Source organism: Cryptomeria japonica, chromosome 8 (genome assembly GCF_030272615.1).
Source record: "Cryptomeria japonica chromosome 8, Sugi_1.0, whole genome shotgun sequence".
Classification (NCBI taxonomy): Eukaryota; Viridiplantae; Streptophyta; class Pinopsida; order Cupressales; family Cupressaceae; genus Cryptomeria; species Cryptomeria japonica.
In genome coordinates this window covers 245,183,061-245,201,981 of record NC_081412.1, presented here as the reverse complement: position 1 = coordinate 245,201,981, position 18,921 = coordinate 245,183,061, and the positions used below count along the sequence as shown (strand labels likewise).

The window sequence follows — 18,921 nt, the reverse complement described above, 5'->3', positions numbered from 1 at the left end:
TTTTCACATCAAATTCATTTCTAGGGCATTCTACAACACCTTGATGTTTGACATTGAGGACAACCTCACTTTTAGTTTTTTTGTGGCAACCTATGCTACAAATGGATGATTAAAGCTATCTTCCACACATTTGTCATAAAACTAACTGCCCCTAATGGTCCTCTATTTGAATTTGTATTATCAACCTCCATTGACACTTAAATTTCTTCAATGCTCAATACTTATTTTCATAGTTACCAGGAGACCTGTCTCCTACCCCTGGAGACGCATCTCGGAGACGGAGACACGTCTCCAATATCGGAGATGTCTCCAGAAACTTCCCTGCACATAGGTTGCTTTTGGCTGCCATCTTGACATCTATCGCCAAAATACCTTGGACAAAACACAATAAAAGGCAAAAAAGGAAAACAAATAAATAAAAATAAGCCTGCGGCAAATCAAGTTGTAGGGAAATAACTAATAAGGAAACCACTTCACGGGAAGACAAAAGTCCATGCAAAATTAAAGTGATCAGATCTATTGACAGTGTAGACTTTTTGAGAGGGACATAAACAATTGTACGATTGATTTCTTATCATTGTAATTGTCTAAAGAGAAAGTGCTTTACTATTTTGTGGTGGGCACCCTAGAATGCCCAAAAACTAACCCCACTGCTGATAGGAATTTAGTCAAACAGTTTGCAGCCAACTCCTTATTCCTCCGTTTAATGTTTCAATGTTTTTTTTTTTGTTTTTAAGTCTTTGCACAGGTATGAAACCACATAACATGAACTAAAAAGAATTTACAATAATAGGCAAGCTGGAAATTGAACTACTGCTGTTATAATATTATTTCCAGAATTAACAAAAATCAAATACATAGCAAGTTATTTTCAACTCACTAAATACTCCAGCATTTTGACATAATGTTCCAACCAAAGTTTCTAATTCTGCTGCTACAGTAACATGAATAGTGCTGCATGAATAGTGCCAGGTGAATAGTGCCGCGTGAATAGTGCCAGGTGAATAGTACCCGCGGGAATAGTGCCGCGTGAATAGTACCTGCGTGAATAGTGTCGCATGAATAGTACCCGTGTGAATAGTGTCACGTGAATAGTACCCGCGTGAATAGTGTCGCGGCCTGTAGCTGGAAATGCAACCAAATAATGCTACTGCTTGTAGCTGGAAAAGCACCCAATCTGCCTGTAAATGAAGCTGATAGCAAAGGATTCCAAAGGCCAAACCCCAAGGGAATGACGTCTAGAATGTCACAAGAGAGGATAGACGTCCTCTAATGTCAAGAACGGATCTGCAACTCACACACCAAATTCTTCTCATATTCCCCCTGCCCAATGAAGCCACAAAAGCTCCCTTTTATTCTTTCTCCAAGGGGCGACCCAACTCACTCAAGCAATGTGGGATAAAACATGTTCAATATAAAACATATTAAAATATTCACTTATGTCTCCCTTGGTTGCCCCTTTGATTTACACATATCTCCATAAAATAAATATTAAAGTAACACTTTAATATTTTACAATTAAATTAAATGTTACTTTAATAAAACTTCAGGCATTAAAATATATTAGCAATCGGACTCCGAATAGCGTGAGTGATAGCTCGTCGGAAAGCTCTCGCCAAGGAGTATCAAATCCACTCACCAAAACTAGCCCCCGTTGTGTCCTGCTGACTTACTAAAAATAGTAAGTATGCCTGAAACTAAGTAAATCAACTTCGTTTTGGCCCAAACTGGAAATGACTAGGCCAAAACACTCCAGGATCCCTTTAAACCTTTCGTTAGCCCTCGGGACCATGTAGAGCTAGGCTAACGCACATATACTTGGTCAATCTGCTAGAGTGGGGACATTACATATTTAGCCAACAATATTGAGTGTGCTCAACACCTATATTACCTTACTTTCACTAAACCATTTAGACTAGCTATGGTACCAGCAATAAAGCAATTTTAATTTCAATTTTTGTTCAATTTTAATGTTAAACTTTACCATTGTTCTTGTTTTCAAATTCTCTATCATAATATTTTCTGAAAATTATTAAACTGTATTAAAAAAATTGGCATCTCCAAGTACCCGTCTCCTATTTTTGAAAATTAGCCATACCAATACAAGTACTGGTCTCTGGAGTCTCCAAGTACCCCAACCCCTGGTAACCTTACTTATTTTTGTCAAATATTGTTCATTTTTTTTGTTCTTCAAATGCTGGTAACTTTATTGTGTAAGAAGAAATGGAAATTGATTATAAAGAACACACTTAATTTTTTTGCCAAAAAACTGAAAAAACAAAAGGGAAATATAATTGAGGGTTCCTAACCTCTCTTTTTGCAGACCTTGAGTTTCTTTACATTGCCTTTCATCAACTTCTTGAATGGTTGCCTAAGCTCCTCCAATGGCTTCCATATCTCCTTAAATATGTGCATAAGCATCTCAAATGATTGGGTTTTTCTTCTTTTGTTTGGCAGCATAGTGTTTAACTTCTTGCGTTTCTCTAGCTGCTTTCTTAATCTAATGTGAAAATCAGCTCTCCTTTTTCTTTTTGTTCATTTCTTAGATTTCAAGATTAGGCTTACAAAGTGAGTGAGGGTACAAAGGGAGGGGAGTTAGGGTCCTCCACTTTCTTTTTTTAAGTGGTACATTTCTAGGTGTTTATTTGACTATAGCCAAAGGGGCCTATGGACATCCACATATCCCCAAGATTGTGAGAGGAGCAACTCAGCATCCTAGGATGCATGGGCATCTTGAGAAAGATATATCAAGTACAATCAGATAGACCTCAAGACAAGATCAAAACAATCTTCCCCAAAATGGGAAATGCCACAAGGACATCTCATCCCCATCCGAGCATTGATAAAATTTCAAAAACAATGAGCTAATGGTCAACAGGGAAGGATGTGTTCCATTGGTTCACTAAGAATAAAGGTACAAAGCACTAAAAGTATTTCCCAACTTTTCACTCATCAACACTAAGAAAAATAAAAGTTGGTAATTCATAAAATAACAAATACAGACTTTCTCACTCGATAGGGTAGGGATAAATGAATCAAGTATTGAAAGAATACAAAAATCATTATACCAAGATTGTTACCTAGTTCTTCCCTCTATAGCAATTCATTTTTTGAGAATAAAACGATCAAGTGATAGATTTGATTAGTGTACATTGAAAGACACAAGAGGCTTAGTGCTTAAAATGGATGTCGCGGGTTGACCATAAACCATTGGATAAGATTACAATAAGATATAATTGCACATGCACTCATCGTAATATCGTTAAATTCTTCAACACAAATTTTGCAATTCAAATGTATAAGTTTGTTAGTGGATGTGGATTTCTGTACAAGGAATAGTTACAAAAAGAGAGTAACCATAAAAACTATTTGATGCCTCTCTATAGTTACTCATCTCCCAAACTAAAAAAGGTAATTTGAATCATATGCCTTGCTATTGTATTCAAAAATTTACGTGCAAATCTATGTACGACACAAGTAGTAGAAGGTGAAATAGAACATAGAATCAACATACAAAATACCTATTGAAAACACTTGACAAATGAAAACACTCGAGAAATTAAAGAAAAATTCCTCTTTTACAACTGTAAATTGTAAAAAGCCTAGAAAGGAATAATGCACAAACATGATATTTTTAAATTAAGTTACTAATCCTAGTATTGATTCACGTTTGGGTTCGTTGATACAAAAAAAAAATGGGGCTAAATTATAATATAAATCATTGATATCAATTGATTAAGTAGTTTGATCTCACACATAGTAGCTAAAACAATCAGAAATCTCAGATCTGGGATAGGGTGAAAGGGGTTAGATAGTCTCAATCGAGCTAGGTTGAGCAAGTAAAGATATATATTAAGGTAGAGTTTCAACAATACACATACCCAACAATAGTCTTTATTACTAGGACATCAACATAAACTAGTTATATACTAATCTACTTAAGGGAGTGGAAATATACATAGGAAAAGTTATATATTATAGTATTACATTTATATATTCTTTTGTTTAATATTTATCATATTTAAATGTTTATATTACAATTATTATACTCGTATAAATATTTCTATAAAATATTATATTTATATTAATATTAATATTATGTTTGTTTGGATAAGAATACCATATAGTTAGTTTATTTCTAACATGAAATGTTTAGCTATAAATATTTGTATATTATTATATTATATTATTATTTTTAATAAATATTCAAATAATATATATTAAATTAATATTTAATTTATTAATTATTATATATTAATTTTATGAATACTTTATGGGATTCATCCTTGTGTGTTGGTTAAGTGATGATGTTGTTGTTGTTGTGACCACCAAGGTTTAAATCCCCACTAGGCCATTGTGATCACAAGCTTGTGCCTTTGCTGATCCAATGTGCTCGCAACTTGAGCCTCTGCATTGATAATAGGGGATAGGTCCCCTACTTGTGACCTCAATGGTTCATAGCTCCAAGTCAAAAGTGTTTCACGTGGTACCAAAGGGTGTGTTGTGCCAACATCATCAATCACGTTAAAAAGTTTAGCTTTTATTTCAAAATTAAAAAATTAAAAAATTATTACTTTACTATTGAGGCAATGGAATTTGAAAAACACTTTATTATGCACAAAGAAGCCTTCAAGAACATCAAGGGCAAATATGTCAATATCTTGACAATTGTTTCTTGGTACAGTTTATTTGGTGAGGGGATTGTTGAGAAGTTGGGGGAGCTCAAATAGCAAAAGGATTGAAATGCAGAGGTCAAAAATGGCAAGGTTGATTGTCCCATCGGCTATTTTTAGCCTCTTGGACATTAAAAATTGTTCATTCATTCTAGAAATTAAAAACAATCACACCATCAACAAACACATCCTTACAATGGATGATGATGACATGGACAATGAGGAGAGGCTACTCCTGCATGAGTACCTTGCCATAGCGCACACCAAAAGCCACATGGACATGTTGACGTGTATTTTGTACACCATCATACACAGAATAAAATACCTAAGGGTATCTTATCCTCTCTTGAATAAAGTCTCTAACTGCTGAAGATTCGCATGAAGGATCAGTTAGGATGACTTCAAGGTTCCTTTTGGTAGGGTCTCTACATGTGGATAAGCTCTTCGTGGTACGATGTGATTTGCTGGAATCACAAGGGGACTTACATTTGGTGATTGAATTTCCGATCTACTTTGCTAGAACACAAGCTCTTACTAACTTGGATTTGAAAAAATGGAAAAAGGATAAGGGCGAAGAGAGGATCTAATCCTAACACTAAGAATGTAGGAGCAATGACTTGATTTTTGATGAAACTCTAACTAGGTCTTGTTTTGACATCAATGGAACATCTACACAAGGCTAGTGCGATCTTCTAGGGAAGCTTTATGATGTTCAAATCATCACCGCAGGCATAGATACCATCCAAGTTGATGCATATCAATGAAGAGGCGACAAATTGAAATTGAGCTTAAGCTGAACGATTCCAGTCGACTACACAAGGCAAGTTTGCAATCAACAAACTGCTAGTAGTATGGATGTACGAATTCCACCATCAATCAATCACATTCCCTCCATTCATTTAATCATCTACCATCTAAGATTGAAGACTCAACAAGAAACCATGCAAATTGCAAGAAAAACGACATATTTCACCATTACTTCAATGAAAATGGAGTTTGTTTACAATCAATGGCAACAATTTCTTGCCTTGTCCTCCTATTCTACTCTAATTGCTTCCAACTATTCTCTAACTATTCTAACTATTTACAATTCTCTCTAATTGCTAATTATTAGCCTTTACAAATGAAATGCCTGGGCTTATATAGTGCCCACAATACAATTTGATGGCTTAGATCAATTCAAGATCAATGGCCAAGATTTTACAATGAAAACCCTAATTAGGGTTTGTTACAACCATTACATAACATTTAATGCTTGACCAATGATAAAAATTGTATTGCTTGGACACATGTCCCTTTTAGAAAAATCGACCAATGGATAGCCGAGGTAGGTACATCGGAGTTTGTGCCACCTTCCATGAGTTAAGTACATTGAATCTGGACATGCTGAGGTGGACCACACTGACTGGAGGAGTGATGACTGGGATGCCACCTCATCTGACACTTGTAGCTTGCTAGATATTCAATTTGATGTTGTTGAGAGGCTATCTTTAATTAATTCATCTGGAATTATTTGCTTCTTCAACGAGCCCTTGTTCTAACTCCCTGTGTCCTTGATGTGCAAGACGATTATGTACCTCGCCTTGGAACGCTGGATTGAAAAAGGTCACCCTTGTCCTGGCTTGATCGTCCTGGCGAAGACCGTCCTGGCGAAGACCGTCCTTGATCCGGCTTGATTTTCCTTGATGAGATCTCCATTTGATGCCTACACAACATTTCAAAATTAGTAATATGATTTAGCAATACATAACATAAATTAGAGAGCAAATTTTAGGAAATTTAATGATAAGTCCTTTACTAATCATTTCCTAAAAACAACTATTGAGCTATGAATTCAAAATTTCAAAATTCAAAATTTAAGGCAATGACGATCAAAAATTCAAAATTAAAACAATAAAACCAAATCGCCATACCTCACTAGAGAACTAGCTCTAGAATGCAAAACAAGGATTGCCTAGGCAAAAATCAAAATTTGAAGCCTTTGGCTTGATCTTGAAGGATAATGAGCGTCCTCTTTATCAATTCGCCACCCTTGGGGATGTCTTGGATGTGATCTCATCTTCAAGTTAGCAATTTCGCCATCTTTGATATGTCTTTGACGTCCTAGGCAACTTCGCTCAAATGGAAACTTCAAGTTCGCACCACCTTGCTTTGAAATAAAATTCGCTCCTTTGAATACAACTTCGCACTTCTCCCTTTGATAGCATTTGAATGATAAAATGGTGATGTAAAAATGAAATCTTTCACCCCCCTTATATAAGCGCCTCTCATCATTCACCCTAAGGCCGACTTTTGTGAAATAAAGCAATTTTTAAACGATTTTTAATTAAATAATAAAGGCCGACCTCCCTATCTAAGCGCTCCTCTTGATTTTTATTAATTAATAAATAATTAATTAAATGCCTTTATCATTTAAATTGACAAATTCGATTTTTACAAGGCAAAATAATTAATTAATATTAAGCGCAATATTTAAATGCTATTTTTAATAAAATATCGATTTTGTTAGCATTTAAATAAATTAAAAAAATGTGTTTTAAGCGCCAAAATGAAAAAGTGAGAAGATACGTACCTCATCGCCCTGGTCCCTGACGGAGGGACAGGAGCGATCCATCAATTTGGTCATGATTCTTGCAATTTTTACGTCCAAGGTCCTTATTTCCACGTTGGAATTGCCATTTTCGCTAGGTCCTTTGAGCTTAATTGACTTGTTCTTGCAAATGAATATCCTTTAGATATGATATCGCCCTGGTCCCTTGGAGAGGGACAGGAGCGATCTCCATTGTTTCTCCTTGATCTTGCATCTTTGAACTTCAATCTTCATTATGGGGACAAACAACGTTATTCCTTCATTCCTTTCTTATTTCACTTGAATTTTACAAGGCGCTTTGATGTTTAGAAGATCATCGCCCTGGTCCCTTGGAGAGGGACAGGAGCGATTTTGCTCTTGTGGGCCTCATTTCACTTCATCACCTTCGAAAATTATATTCAACGGATTCGCAATGCCTCCTTTCATTCATTCATGCCTTGAGATCGGTTGAAATTTGGCGAAAAATCATCTACAACAAAAATCGCTCTAGTCCCTTCCTGAGGGACAGGAGCGAACTTAAGCATTTTGGTCCTTTGTTGACGTTTGATAATCTTCAATTTGTCTTCAACGGGTTCGATTGACCTCCTTCCTTGCCTTCAAACATAAAACTTGCTTGATCTTTGCCTAGATCGTACCTTATGAAGAATTTCGCTCTGGTCCCTCAGTGAGGGACAGGAGCGAATTTGACCCTCTAGGCAAAAACTTCATCATTTCGTTGTTTTTGATCAAGTTTGGATGTTCTATCATGCTCATTTCGTCCTTCACCATGCCTTTGATGTCTCGATTCGTCCAAACAAGGTCAGGAATGGCTCAACTAAGCATTTTCGCTCTGGACCCTTGGTGAGGGACACGAGCGATTCGCCTTGGTCCCTTGGAGAGGTACAGGAGCGCTTTTCGCTCTAGACCCTTGGAGAAGGACACGAGCGAAATTTGACTTTTCGCACTCTCTATCAGGATAATTTTTATGGAATATAACATTTAAGTATAAGTGAAATGTCACTTATACTTTAAGTTATATTCCATATATACTTTCAGGATGTTTGAGAGTGGTTTCAGACCTCCAGGAGTTATATTGCAAAATCTAGTTTTTGGAGGTTTTTTCAGTTTCCAGACTTAGTCAAATTTCAGGGTCAGGACATTCCAGACTTAGCCAAATTTCAGGATCAGGACCTCACTCAAGCCGGACTTGCCACCCTATTGATCTCCCCGACAGCGCTTCAAGTTATATTCATTTGATAAAATGCACCTCTTTGGACCTTTTCACATCGTCAAGACGTTAAAATCTTGCAAGGACAAAGCAAAATTGGATTTGTAGCTCCGGTCCTTCACTGAGGGACAGGAGCGATTTTTCCCCTGGAGGCATTTCTGTGCTCATGAAAATCTTCAATTTATATTCAATGGAAAGATCTCGCCTTTCTCCATCACTTCCAATTCGTAATTCATCTTGACCCTGCAGAAATAGTAAAATATTTGAAAACGAGCTCCCGTCCTTCACTGAGGGACAGGAGCGATTTTGCTCCTACAGGCCAAAATAACATGATTTTACACATTTTAACACTTCACAAGGCGAAAACAAATCATTTGAGATGCCTAGGATCAAAAATCAAAAATGTCAAAATTTGGTCAAAAATATTCAATTGGACAAAAATTCACATTTCATCTTCAACACTTAGACAAATTTAAGCTCTGCATCAACATTCCAATTGAAAATTAGACCATTCTGGCGAATTCATTGCATTCAAAATTTGCATTCTAGAAAAGGAAATTCAAAAAGCTCCCAAAACCGACTGGATTCAAACCAAAACCCTAAAAAGCAAAGCGAAAACGAGCAAAAAACATGGGTCCCCATTTGCAATGGGGCGATGTGTGAAAACGTCACAACAGGACACCACATTGGTCCTAGAAGGTGTTGGGAGAAAGAGTCAAGACATAAAAGAACCATTAAAAACACACTAATAATAATAAACAAAAAATGTAGTAAAATAAATTTAGGTTCATTGCGGAATCAGAAAAATCTATCAAAAATAATCCCAAGTTTGTTCCTTGCCAGCACCCAACAAGGATCCAGATTGAAAAAAGTGTACAACAACCAACAAAGAGTCAAGGATGAATTCGTAACATAAAACTTACACAATATGACCTCATTTTGTTTGCTTGCAACAGAAGTTCCCCCTAGCATTGCTACTGTCCAAAGAGACTTAAACATAGAATTCAGTTGAAAAGATGAAAAGTCTCTTGACATAGGCCTTCAAAGATCTCCATGTAACTACTGCATAGGGATCATAAATCTTGAAATTCAGCATTTAATACTATGCAATTTAAGAAAATCCAAGCTATAGAACATTAACATTTCTCCTTTCTTCAATCCTTCTCATGGCCTTCCAATAGTGAAAGAAAGAGATAGAAGACCTCCATCCTTCTCAAGCATTTTTTGTATCATAAATAATTCATCTATTTCCACTGATTTTCATGGAAAAAAATTGTTAGGTTCTAATAGTGCTTGTTTAGGCCTCTTTCCAAAGAAGCCCCAAAGAGCTAAAGACATTATACGATGATGGTTCATCCCACTATAACCTCCAAAACTGATATTCAGGGACAACAGCTTTGCCTATCTTTTAAGAATCCCACTTATTTACAAGATTACAATGCAATCAAATAGAGAAATCATTAGGCTTTTTAAAAGAAAATACTCTTTGCCAAAAACACTTAATGAAGAACATGAATGAACTGATGAAATGCTACTTTTGGTCTGGTCAACTTCTAAAAGAGTAATATAACATCTATAATTTATTACCTGCTCTATTCTATAAAAGGGAGCCAGGTGAGTGTCAAAGAACTTCTTCTCTTCCGCTGCCTTACTTCCAGGACCAACCCAAAGCTGCAAAACCAAGTATTATGTATAATTTACATGATTTAATTATGTTCAAATCAAATTCCACATTAGCACGCATTCTAATCTAACAAGAAAACGGTTTCCTTTGTTTCATTTATTCCATAGAAAAATGTCACCATTCTTTCTTTCAAACATTTGAATTGTTTCACGATCAACAACCCATATAAGAAACATCACATTAGCTTAAGCTTTGTCAGGGAATTAGGCACTAGATTATCTGGATTTACTGATGGAACTGAAGCGTGGACAACCAATATGAAACAAAGAATGTTGAACTCAATGCCATAAGTTAAAAATGGCATCATAATTTCCAGCAGACTTATACAAGTTTGTCTAATAGACCAAAATAAGACCTCATATTTACTTATTAAAATGGCATCATAATTTCCAAACTTGCACCCACATTATGTGTCTCACCATTACACCAACAACCTACTGTGTCACAGTAAAAATAGCAATAAGGGGATCTGATATTTGAAATAAACCTTTTCAGGCCTCGTCTCAACTTTCAAGCGGATCAACCCAATGCATAATAGAAGAACAATTCCAACTGACACCAGCAACACAAGGCTTGGATGTCTAGCAACGAAAATTCCATGCCTCCTGCATTCAAAAAAGACAGAATGAAATGCATTATTTATGAAAGACTAATTTAAAGTGATACAAAAGTATGATTGTACAAATTAAGAGTAGAACCTATAGAATTTTGATATGTAAGCTTGGATGAATGGCAATCGGATTCCCCTTTTTAACATAGGAACCCCTTCACGCCCCTGCATAAAACAAATCCAGTACTGTTGTCATTTTTAAAATATAAACAAAATATTAACATGCATAATGAAATAACGTCCAACACACCAAAATGGTCATCAGATTTTTCAATGAATTCACATGCTAACTCCCAATGAACATTTAAATTATTTCACCATATCATAAACTTGTTTCATACACTTAAATTCAACTAATTGCTTGTTTCATTAAAGAAGCAAAAAGTTATTTCTAGCTTTAAAAAAGATGCATACTTGTACAGCAAGTGTTACATGTTCATTTTTATTTACAGAACGATCTTCACTTTCTTCCTCAGTGTGCAAAAGGGGCTTCAATGTTGGCCTGTTTGATGTTGGAGTTCTGCTTAAGAAACCCCAGCCAAATATTACAGAAACAAGTACAATGTACACAATGGCCACTGTAAAATCTACACATTTCACCTGCGCATATGAAGAAAACAAGAAAATCCTATTAAGAACCAAGAATCTCTTTTAAAGTTAAAAACCACAAGCACTGCTTTGCAAAATTCATTAAGGCTTAAGATTCTACACAGACTACAACCATACAGCATAATTTCATTCATCCTGCTAAGTTGTCAAGAAGGAGAAACTATCCAAATAAATGATCAAATAAAACTTGAACTTCATATTACTAGAGTTTCATCACTTGCTATTACAAATATATAAGTAAAATTCTGCTTACAAAACTTAAGATTGGTATAAATGGAACATCCATATACTAGAATACAAATGTTTCTATTAAGATTACAAAAGTGCTAATCAAATTAATCACCTTAAGAGAACCTAGATGAAGGGAGCAGGAATCTTTCTCATGTGGCGTAGGAGGCAATGAGTCAGAACAGATGCTTGAGGAGGGGCAATCTCCACAAGAACATCCCAGTGATGTATCTCCACATGAAAAAACACTTACATTCATCGGTTCCATGGGAGAAGATAATGGAACTGTTGTTCTGAAATCAATTGAATATGGCGAGCCTGGTTCATTAAGTCCTGCTTTTGTGCCAATGAATGCAAACCATTCTGCACCAAATATATAAATGTTACTAATTGACAAGATATATAAATTTATAAACATATTGGTAAGGAATATGTGCATAGATCATGAAAGACCAAAATAATGGCTGGCATATTATATCTGTCTTTCACTAATGCAGAGTATTCTCAAGACTCATCTATCTAGCATGGTTAATCTTTCCAAAATTGGGTATTCTACAATTGTCTGTAATGATCGATAAAGAAAACCAATCAAGGGCAGTTCAGTGGAGAAACATTCTAGAAAAGAGTAAAACAAGCACGTTACAGTGCCCCATTATGATATAAAACTAAAAGAACTTATATACCAATTAAAATGTTCCCCTTCACAATCCCTCAGTATTATATTGTCCATACTATATCATTCCTACATAGAAATTACCCCACAAGAATCCAGTGACTAATATCTAGAATGTGAAGTTTTCAACTGCATTTGTATCTTCTAAAAACTACACATTGAACTTATCTCTCACGAGCTTAGGAGGCTACAAAGCAATATTAGTTCAAGAGTTGTACCAGGTAGTTGAAAATTATCAGACAATACCTAGCTCTACCCTATTACAGCAGAAGATAGTAAGTTAATTTTCCAACAAAACTACTCACTGTTCATTATAATTTACATCACACTTCCCTAGCTCTAATAGTCAAACTTAGTTAACTATATGTGCTTCTCTTAGTCTCATGATAAGAACAACTTCCAAGTGCTTGTGAATGGTTCTAATCTATTTCATATATGTATATGCTTTGCAGATTAAAATGTGTCATATGAAGTATCCATAACTAAGTTGCTCCCTTTTGCACAATCAAATTCACTAAATATTGAATTTCTTGAAAAAGAAAATTATTAATAATTCATTTGAAAAACACAAAATAGAAGGGTTTAGGCCTGGGAGGCAGCAGTAAAATGTTGTCCCCGTGAGAGTGAGGTCCCAGGTTTTGATCCCACAGTATCTTCGTAGCACACAAATTGTGGTGAAAATAGAGGAAGCACTTTAAAACACCATGAACATTAATATAATGTGTACTGGTAGGTTTCACCTTTCTCGTCAAGTTTGAGAAAAGAGAGGCATTGTATTTGGTTTTTCCATGATACTTGCAGTACCCATAATATTTAAAAAAGGATGGAAAAATGTTAAAAATAAAACTTATACAAGCTAGATGTTAACAAGGCTTGCTACACACAACAAATGCAAACATTCACCTTTATAATCCCTTGCACCAGCTCCTACAAAGTCAATTGCTCTAGTATTCATTGACCCAAACTTGACATCTTTGCAAGAGTTATATAGCTCCTCGCCAAAAGTATCCGATACATAAAAAGTAATGCCAGCAACAGTTGAATTATCACTTTCCTGAATAAAATAGAATACAAATTATTTCATCGGAGAAACATATTGCAGATTAAAATATGTAAAACATCAAATTTGAAAGGCCTTATTAAAAAGATAAACAACATTAATTTGGACATGAAAACAATACAGGAAGCAATAAGGAAGTACTGACAGCACAAGCAAGCCCTAAATCTAACATAAGAGGAAACATGATATACTACCCTACAATCTTGGGATTTACCAAGACTATAATCTACAAACATTCTTCATACAAAGAATATGGAAACTTACTTTATGACTAAATTATAATACATGGTAAACACCACAATATCAAAGAACCCAAAAGCTTCATATACAAAATGAATGTCTTCTAGAACATATGCAAAACAATGGAATATCCTTACCAGTTGTATGCAGTTATATCAAGGCATCAACATCAAATTCTAGCACCCATTAACTAAAATAACATAACTTCAAGTCTCTTGCAGTCATTTATCTTACAGCTTTCAGGGTACCTCTATGAATATTATGCATATAATTTTGGGCAGATATAATAAAGATACCAAAAGAAGCTTGAAAATGCAACTGAAAAAATAACAAAGCCCATTAGACTAGGAAATGTGTTCCAAAAACCTACAAAGCATGTCTTCTAAACATCACAGTTTTAATTACCATCACCAAAATATCTTCAATAGCCTCTAATGTCCCTTCCCAGATTTTTCAATGAAAATAAGAAGTTTGCAAAATAAATAACAACATTTACTAATGATATCCAAACAGCGACAATTAACCATATTCAACAGCATCCATAATTACCTAGACAATCACATAGATTTGCACAAATTGGATCAAACTCTAGAAACAACATGTATTGATTAAGATCTGATTTCTACAGCAGATAGGACTGTTAATGACAGTCATTGCAACAGCAACAACTGTTGTGAAATATGGATCGAAGAAAAATGACAGCGATTCTGGAAGACTGATTGCCGTGAGTTATTGATCGTCTCCATCATTGAATCCGGTTTAAATACAAGAGGAAAGGTTGCCTACGTAGGGACATGTCCATACGTGGCAGTTGCCACGTATGGACATGTCCCTACGGAGGCAACCGTTCGTAACAATTAGTTTGTTTATGTTTAATTTCCAAACTGTATGCTCTGTTAATATATCACTCTCCAAATAATAACCGATTTACCATTAGTTAGATTCATGAGGGCTATATCTTAACACTCCCTCTTAGCAGGAGTGGATCTAAGTAATTTTCTTGGGAGCATATTCTGTCATGACTTCCGACACAATTTGGGACAACATTTAATATAGTCTTGTCATGACAATAAACTCAATATCATGATATCCGGCTCAGTCCGGGACAATCACTTAAGAAGTCAATCATGAGATGATCACATACTTTAGGATCAAGATATCCAGCACAGTCCGGGACAACAACTTAATGTAGTCAATCTTGACACTTGGTCAACTATTGTCAAGATCGTCACCTTGAAATAGTAACCTTAAACATAAGAAGATCATCATCTTCTTGAACACAGTTAGAATATTGCAATATACATTTTATTTATTTATTCATGAACAAATTACACATGGTAGGAATTTCATCCTAATAATCTCAATTATAATCTAGTCATACCAAGTTTACTTCTAAAGTATTCTATCTTCAATCTTGCAAGTGGCTTGGTGAAGATATCAGCATTTTGTTCTTCAGTACTGATGTACACTAGTTTTATGACGTTTCGATCTACCATATCTCTTATGTAGTGATAAGGGATCTCAATATGTTTGGATCGATTGTGAAAAACTGGATTTACTGAGAGCTTGATACAGCTCTGATTATCACAGTGAATTATTGTTGAATTCAGAGTTTTTCCAAATAATCCAAATAATAACTTTCTTAGCCATACCGCTTCACGAGCTCCCATGGAGGCTGCCATATATTCTGCTTCGGTGGAGCTTTGTGCAACTGCTGACTGTTTTCTGCTGAACCAAGATATCATAGCAGAACCAAGACTGAAGCAACACCCTGTAGTACTTTTACGGTCAGTGGTACTTCCCGCCCAATCAGAATCAAAATATCCTTCAAGTTGAATCTCAACATTTTCATACTTTAAGCCAAGTCCGATTGTGCCTCGTAAATATCTTAGAATGTGTTTAGCAGCCATTAGATGTATCTTCTTAGGTTCACACATGAAGTGACTTAATACATTTGTAGCATAGCAGATATCAGGACGAGTATTTACCAAATACATGAGTGAACCGACGATTTGTCTGTAGAGTGTGGGATCTGTAGGTTTTGAATCTTCTGCCTCAATTTTCAGCTTGTGCAAATTAGTTTCCATTGGTGTAGCTAATGGCTTACACTCCATCATCCCAAATCTAGTTAGAATATCTGTGGTGTACTTTCCTTGATTTAGGAAGATGTAGTTTTTCTTCTGCCATACTTCTAATCCCAAAAAATAATGTAGAAGCCCTAGATCCTTCATATCGAATTCTGCTGCCAGATCTTGCTTACATTTCTCAATGAGATCATCCTCTCCTGTTATCAAAAGATCATCCACGTAAAGGACCAATATAATCATATTGCCATTTGAAGCCTTGAAGTAGATGTTGGGATCTGCTAGGTTCTTGGAGTACCCTAGTTTAGAGAGATAGTTGTCTATCCTTGCATACCAAGCCCTAGGTGCTTATTTTAACCCATAGAGAGCTTTCTTTAGTTTACAAACATAGCAATTTTTATCATGTATGGTGAATCCTTCTGGTTGTTCTATATACACTACTTCTTCAATTGAACCATTTAGGAAGGCAGTCTTTACGTCCATTTGGTGAATTTTCCATCCTTTGGATGCTGCAATTACAATGATTGTTCTTACTGACGTATACCGGGCAACTGGGGCAAATGTCTCTTCATAATCAATTCCTGCTTTCTGAGAGAATCCCCTGGCCACAAAGCAAGCTTTATGTTTTTCAATGCTGCCATCAGATGCATATTTGATCTTGAATAACCACTTGGATGAGACAACTGATTTGTCTTTTGGTCTAGGCACTATATCCCAAACATCATTCTTTAGTATAGATTGATATTCTTCAACCATAGCATCTTTCCAAGATTGTTTTGATAAGGCTTCTTTGACATTTGTTGGTTCAGAATTTGTGAGTTCGGTTAGAAGTGCAGCATAACATTTTAGAGTTCTTGTTCTCTTATTTTCTTTGGAAATTTCATTTGGTTCTACATTATTCTCTTCAATCATTTTCCTTGCCCATAGAGGTCTTTTCTTGTTATTGAGTGTTTCAATATTTTCATCAACAAGAGGTTCAGAAGCTCTTATGATGTCCTCCCTCTCAGTGTCTGAAGGTTTGGAATTTTCTATGATATTCTCCCTCTCAATCTCAGTTATGTGATCTTCTTCTTCTTTAGTAATGTTATCATCCTCAGGTTCTTTGAGTGTAGTGTTTTCTTCAAACTTTACATCTCTACTTATCTCAACAGATTTTTTTCCTGGAATGTAAATGCGATATCCTTTAGTATTTTCACTATAGCCAATGAAGATACCTCTTTTTCCGGATGGTTCTAGTTTTGTCCTCTTTTCTTTAGGAACATGTATATATACGGGACAGCCAAATATCCTTAAATGACTTAAGTCTGGTTTGTTCCCTGTAAAAGCTTCTTCAGGAGTTATGTTTTCTAGAACTGAGTGCGGACATCTTGTTTTGAATGTAGACTGCTGTATTTGAAGCTTCTGCCCAGAATGAAGTGTGTAAGTTTTGGTCATGCATCATGGCTTTTGCTGCTTCAATTATGGTTCTGTTCTTTCTTTTTGCTACTCCATTCTGTTGTGGATTATATGGTACAGTATACTCCCTCTTAATCCCAACAAAATTACAAAAGTCTTTGAAGTTGTCAGATGTATATTCTCCCCCATTGTTGGATCTTAACACCTTAATTTTCTTCCCTGACTGGTTTTCTACTAGTGCCTTGAATTCTTTGAACTTAGATAGTACTTCATTTGAGTCTTTGCACTTTAGAAAATATATCTATGTTTTTCGAGAGTAGTCGTCAACAAAGATTATGTAGTATAAGGATCCAGTTAGGGATGGTGTTGACATGGGACCGCATAGGTCTGAGTGAATTAGTTCTAAAATAACTTTTGATTTGTGCTCGCTTGAGGGAAAAGAAACTTTCACATTCTTTCCCAAGGCACATCCTTTGCAAATGCCTGTGTGTTCAGATTTTAGTTGGGGCAGTCCTGAAGTAATCTTCTTTATGTTGGATAGAGCACTATATCTTAGGTGTCCTAATCTTTTGTGCCATAATTCATTATTATTTGAAACTTCAAGATTTAGTGCTTCCTTTTGATCACTGCATAGTTTGTATAGGCTACCATCTCTTGAACCTACTGTTATGGCATTTTTGATATTTGTATTTTTAGGCCAGAGTAGAACTTTATCTTCTTTGAAGGTAACCCGATATCCTTGATCAGCTAGGCCTGAGATTGAGACTAGATTTCTTTTTATTCCAGGTACAAACAGAACATCCTTTAATTGTAGAGATACTCCATTTCTTAGTTTGATAGTACCGGTCACAATTCCTTTCACAGGATATGTGGAGTTATCTCCAATAGTAACCTCTTCACTTGAGTGCCCATTAAGTGTTTCAAACTGATTTCTGAATCCAGTTATATGCCTTGATGCTCCACTGTCTACGATCCAAGTGTTTTTATTTGTATTTATTTCACTTGATAGGGCTAAGAAGAAAAGTGAGTTTTCTCCTTTGACTTCGGCTAGAGTAGCTTGTGTTTTCTTCCTTTCTGGACAATTCCTATGAGTGTGCCCATATTTGTCACATTTGTAACACTGAATTTTAGACATATCTCTTTTCTGATGGTTTTTATTTCCTCTCTTCCGTTTGGAGAACTTTTTCTTTTTGTTGAAGGTATTTATATTAAGTGCTTGGATTTCTCCTTCTTTATTTGTACCTAATCCTCTTGAGATTAGTCAAGATTCCTCTTGAATGCACTCATTCTTAAGTTGTTCAAATTTGGGTAAGGGGGGTGTTCTGCTAATACATTGAATGTAGGATTCCCATGAAATTGGTAATCCTCTTAGGGCTATGAGAGAGATTTCTTGATCATCTACCTCATTTCCAATAGTTTGTAATTGGTCTTTTACTTCAGATATCCTTGAAAAGTGTGTAGATATTGTATCATCTTTATTCATCTTTATGTTTAAAAAAAGTTGTTTCAAGGTTAACATTCTGCTCGCATTGTTAACTTCATATGTATTTTTAATGGTTTTAAATACTTCATATGCTTTAGGCAGTCTGGCTATAGATGGAAGAATATGATCTTTGACTGAGTCAATAATTATTTTCTTTGCTTTATTATTACGCCTTTTCCAGGTAGATTTCTTTGGTTCATCATTTGGCATGTCTAGATTTTCTTCTATGTAAGACTCTAATTCTAGTTCTTCAAGAATGGCAATGATTCGTATCTTCCAGAAAACGAAGTTGGAGGCTCCTTCGAGTCTATCTTCCACTCTCATATTACTTGACATTTTGAATATTTTCTTAGTCGGATATATCCTCTGCGTATATAGCCTCTGC

General features: G+C 35.5%; 1 protein-coding gene across 1 annotated transcript in view; it reads right to left on the bottom strand.

The window, feature by feature from the left end:
• Nucleotides 1–18,921, bottom strand: part of LOC131049953 (uncharacterized) — a 245,830-nt gene that overhangs the window by 171,862 nt on the left and 55,047 nt on the right. Inside the window, exons 7-12 of the mRNA XM_057984065.2 lie at nt 13,178–13,328; nt 11,717–11,964; nt 11,179–11,364; nt 10,853–10,929; nt 10,642–10,759; nt 10,058–10,141 (exon numbers count right to left, since the gene is read on the bottom strand). Of these exons, the coding sequence (XP_057840048.2) occupies nt 10,058–10,141; nt 10,642–10,759; nt 10,853–10,929; nt 11,179–11,364; nt 11,717–11,964; nt 13,178–13,328 (864 nt within the window). The remainder of the gene's footprint in view (nt 1–10,057; nt 10,142–10,641; nt 10,760–10,852; nt 10,930–11,178; nt 11,365–11,716; nt 11,965–13,177; nt 13,329–18,921) is intronic.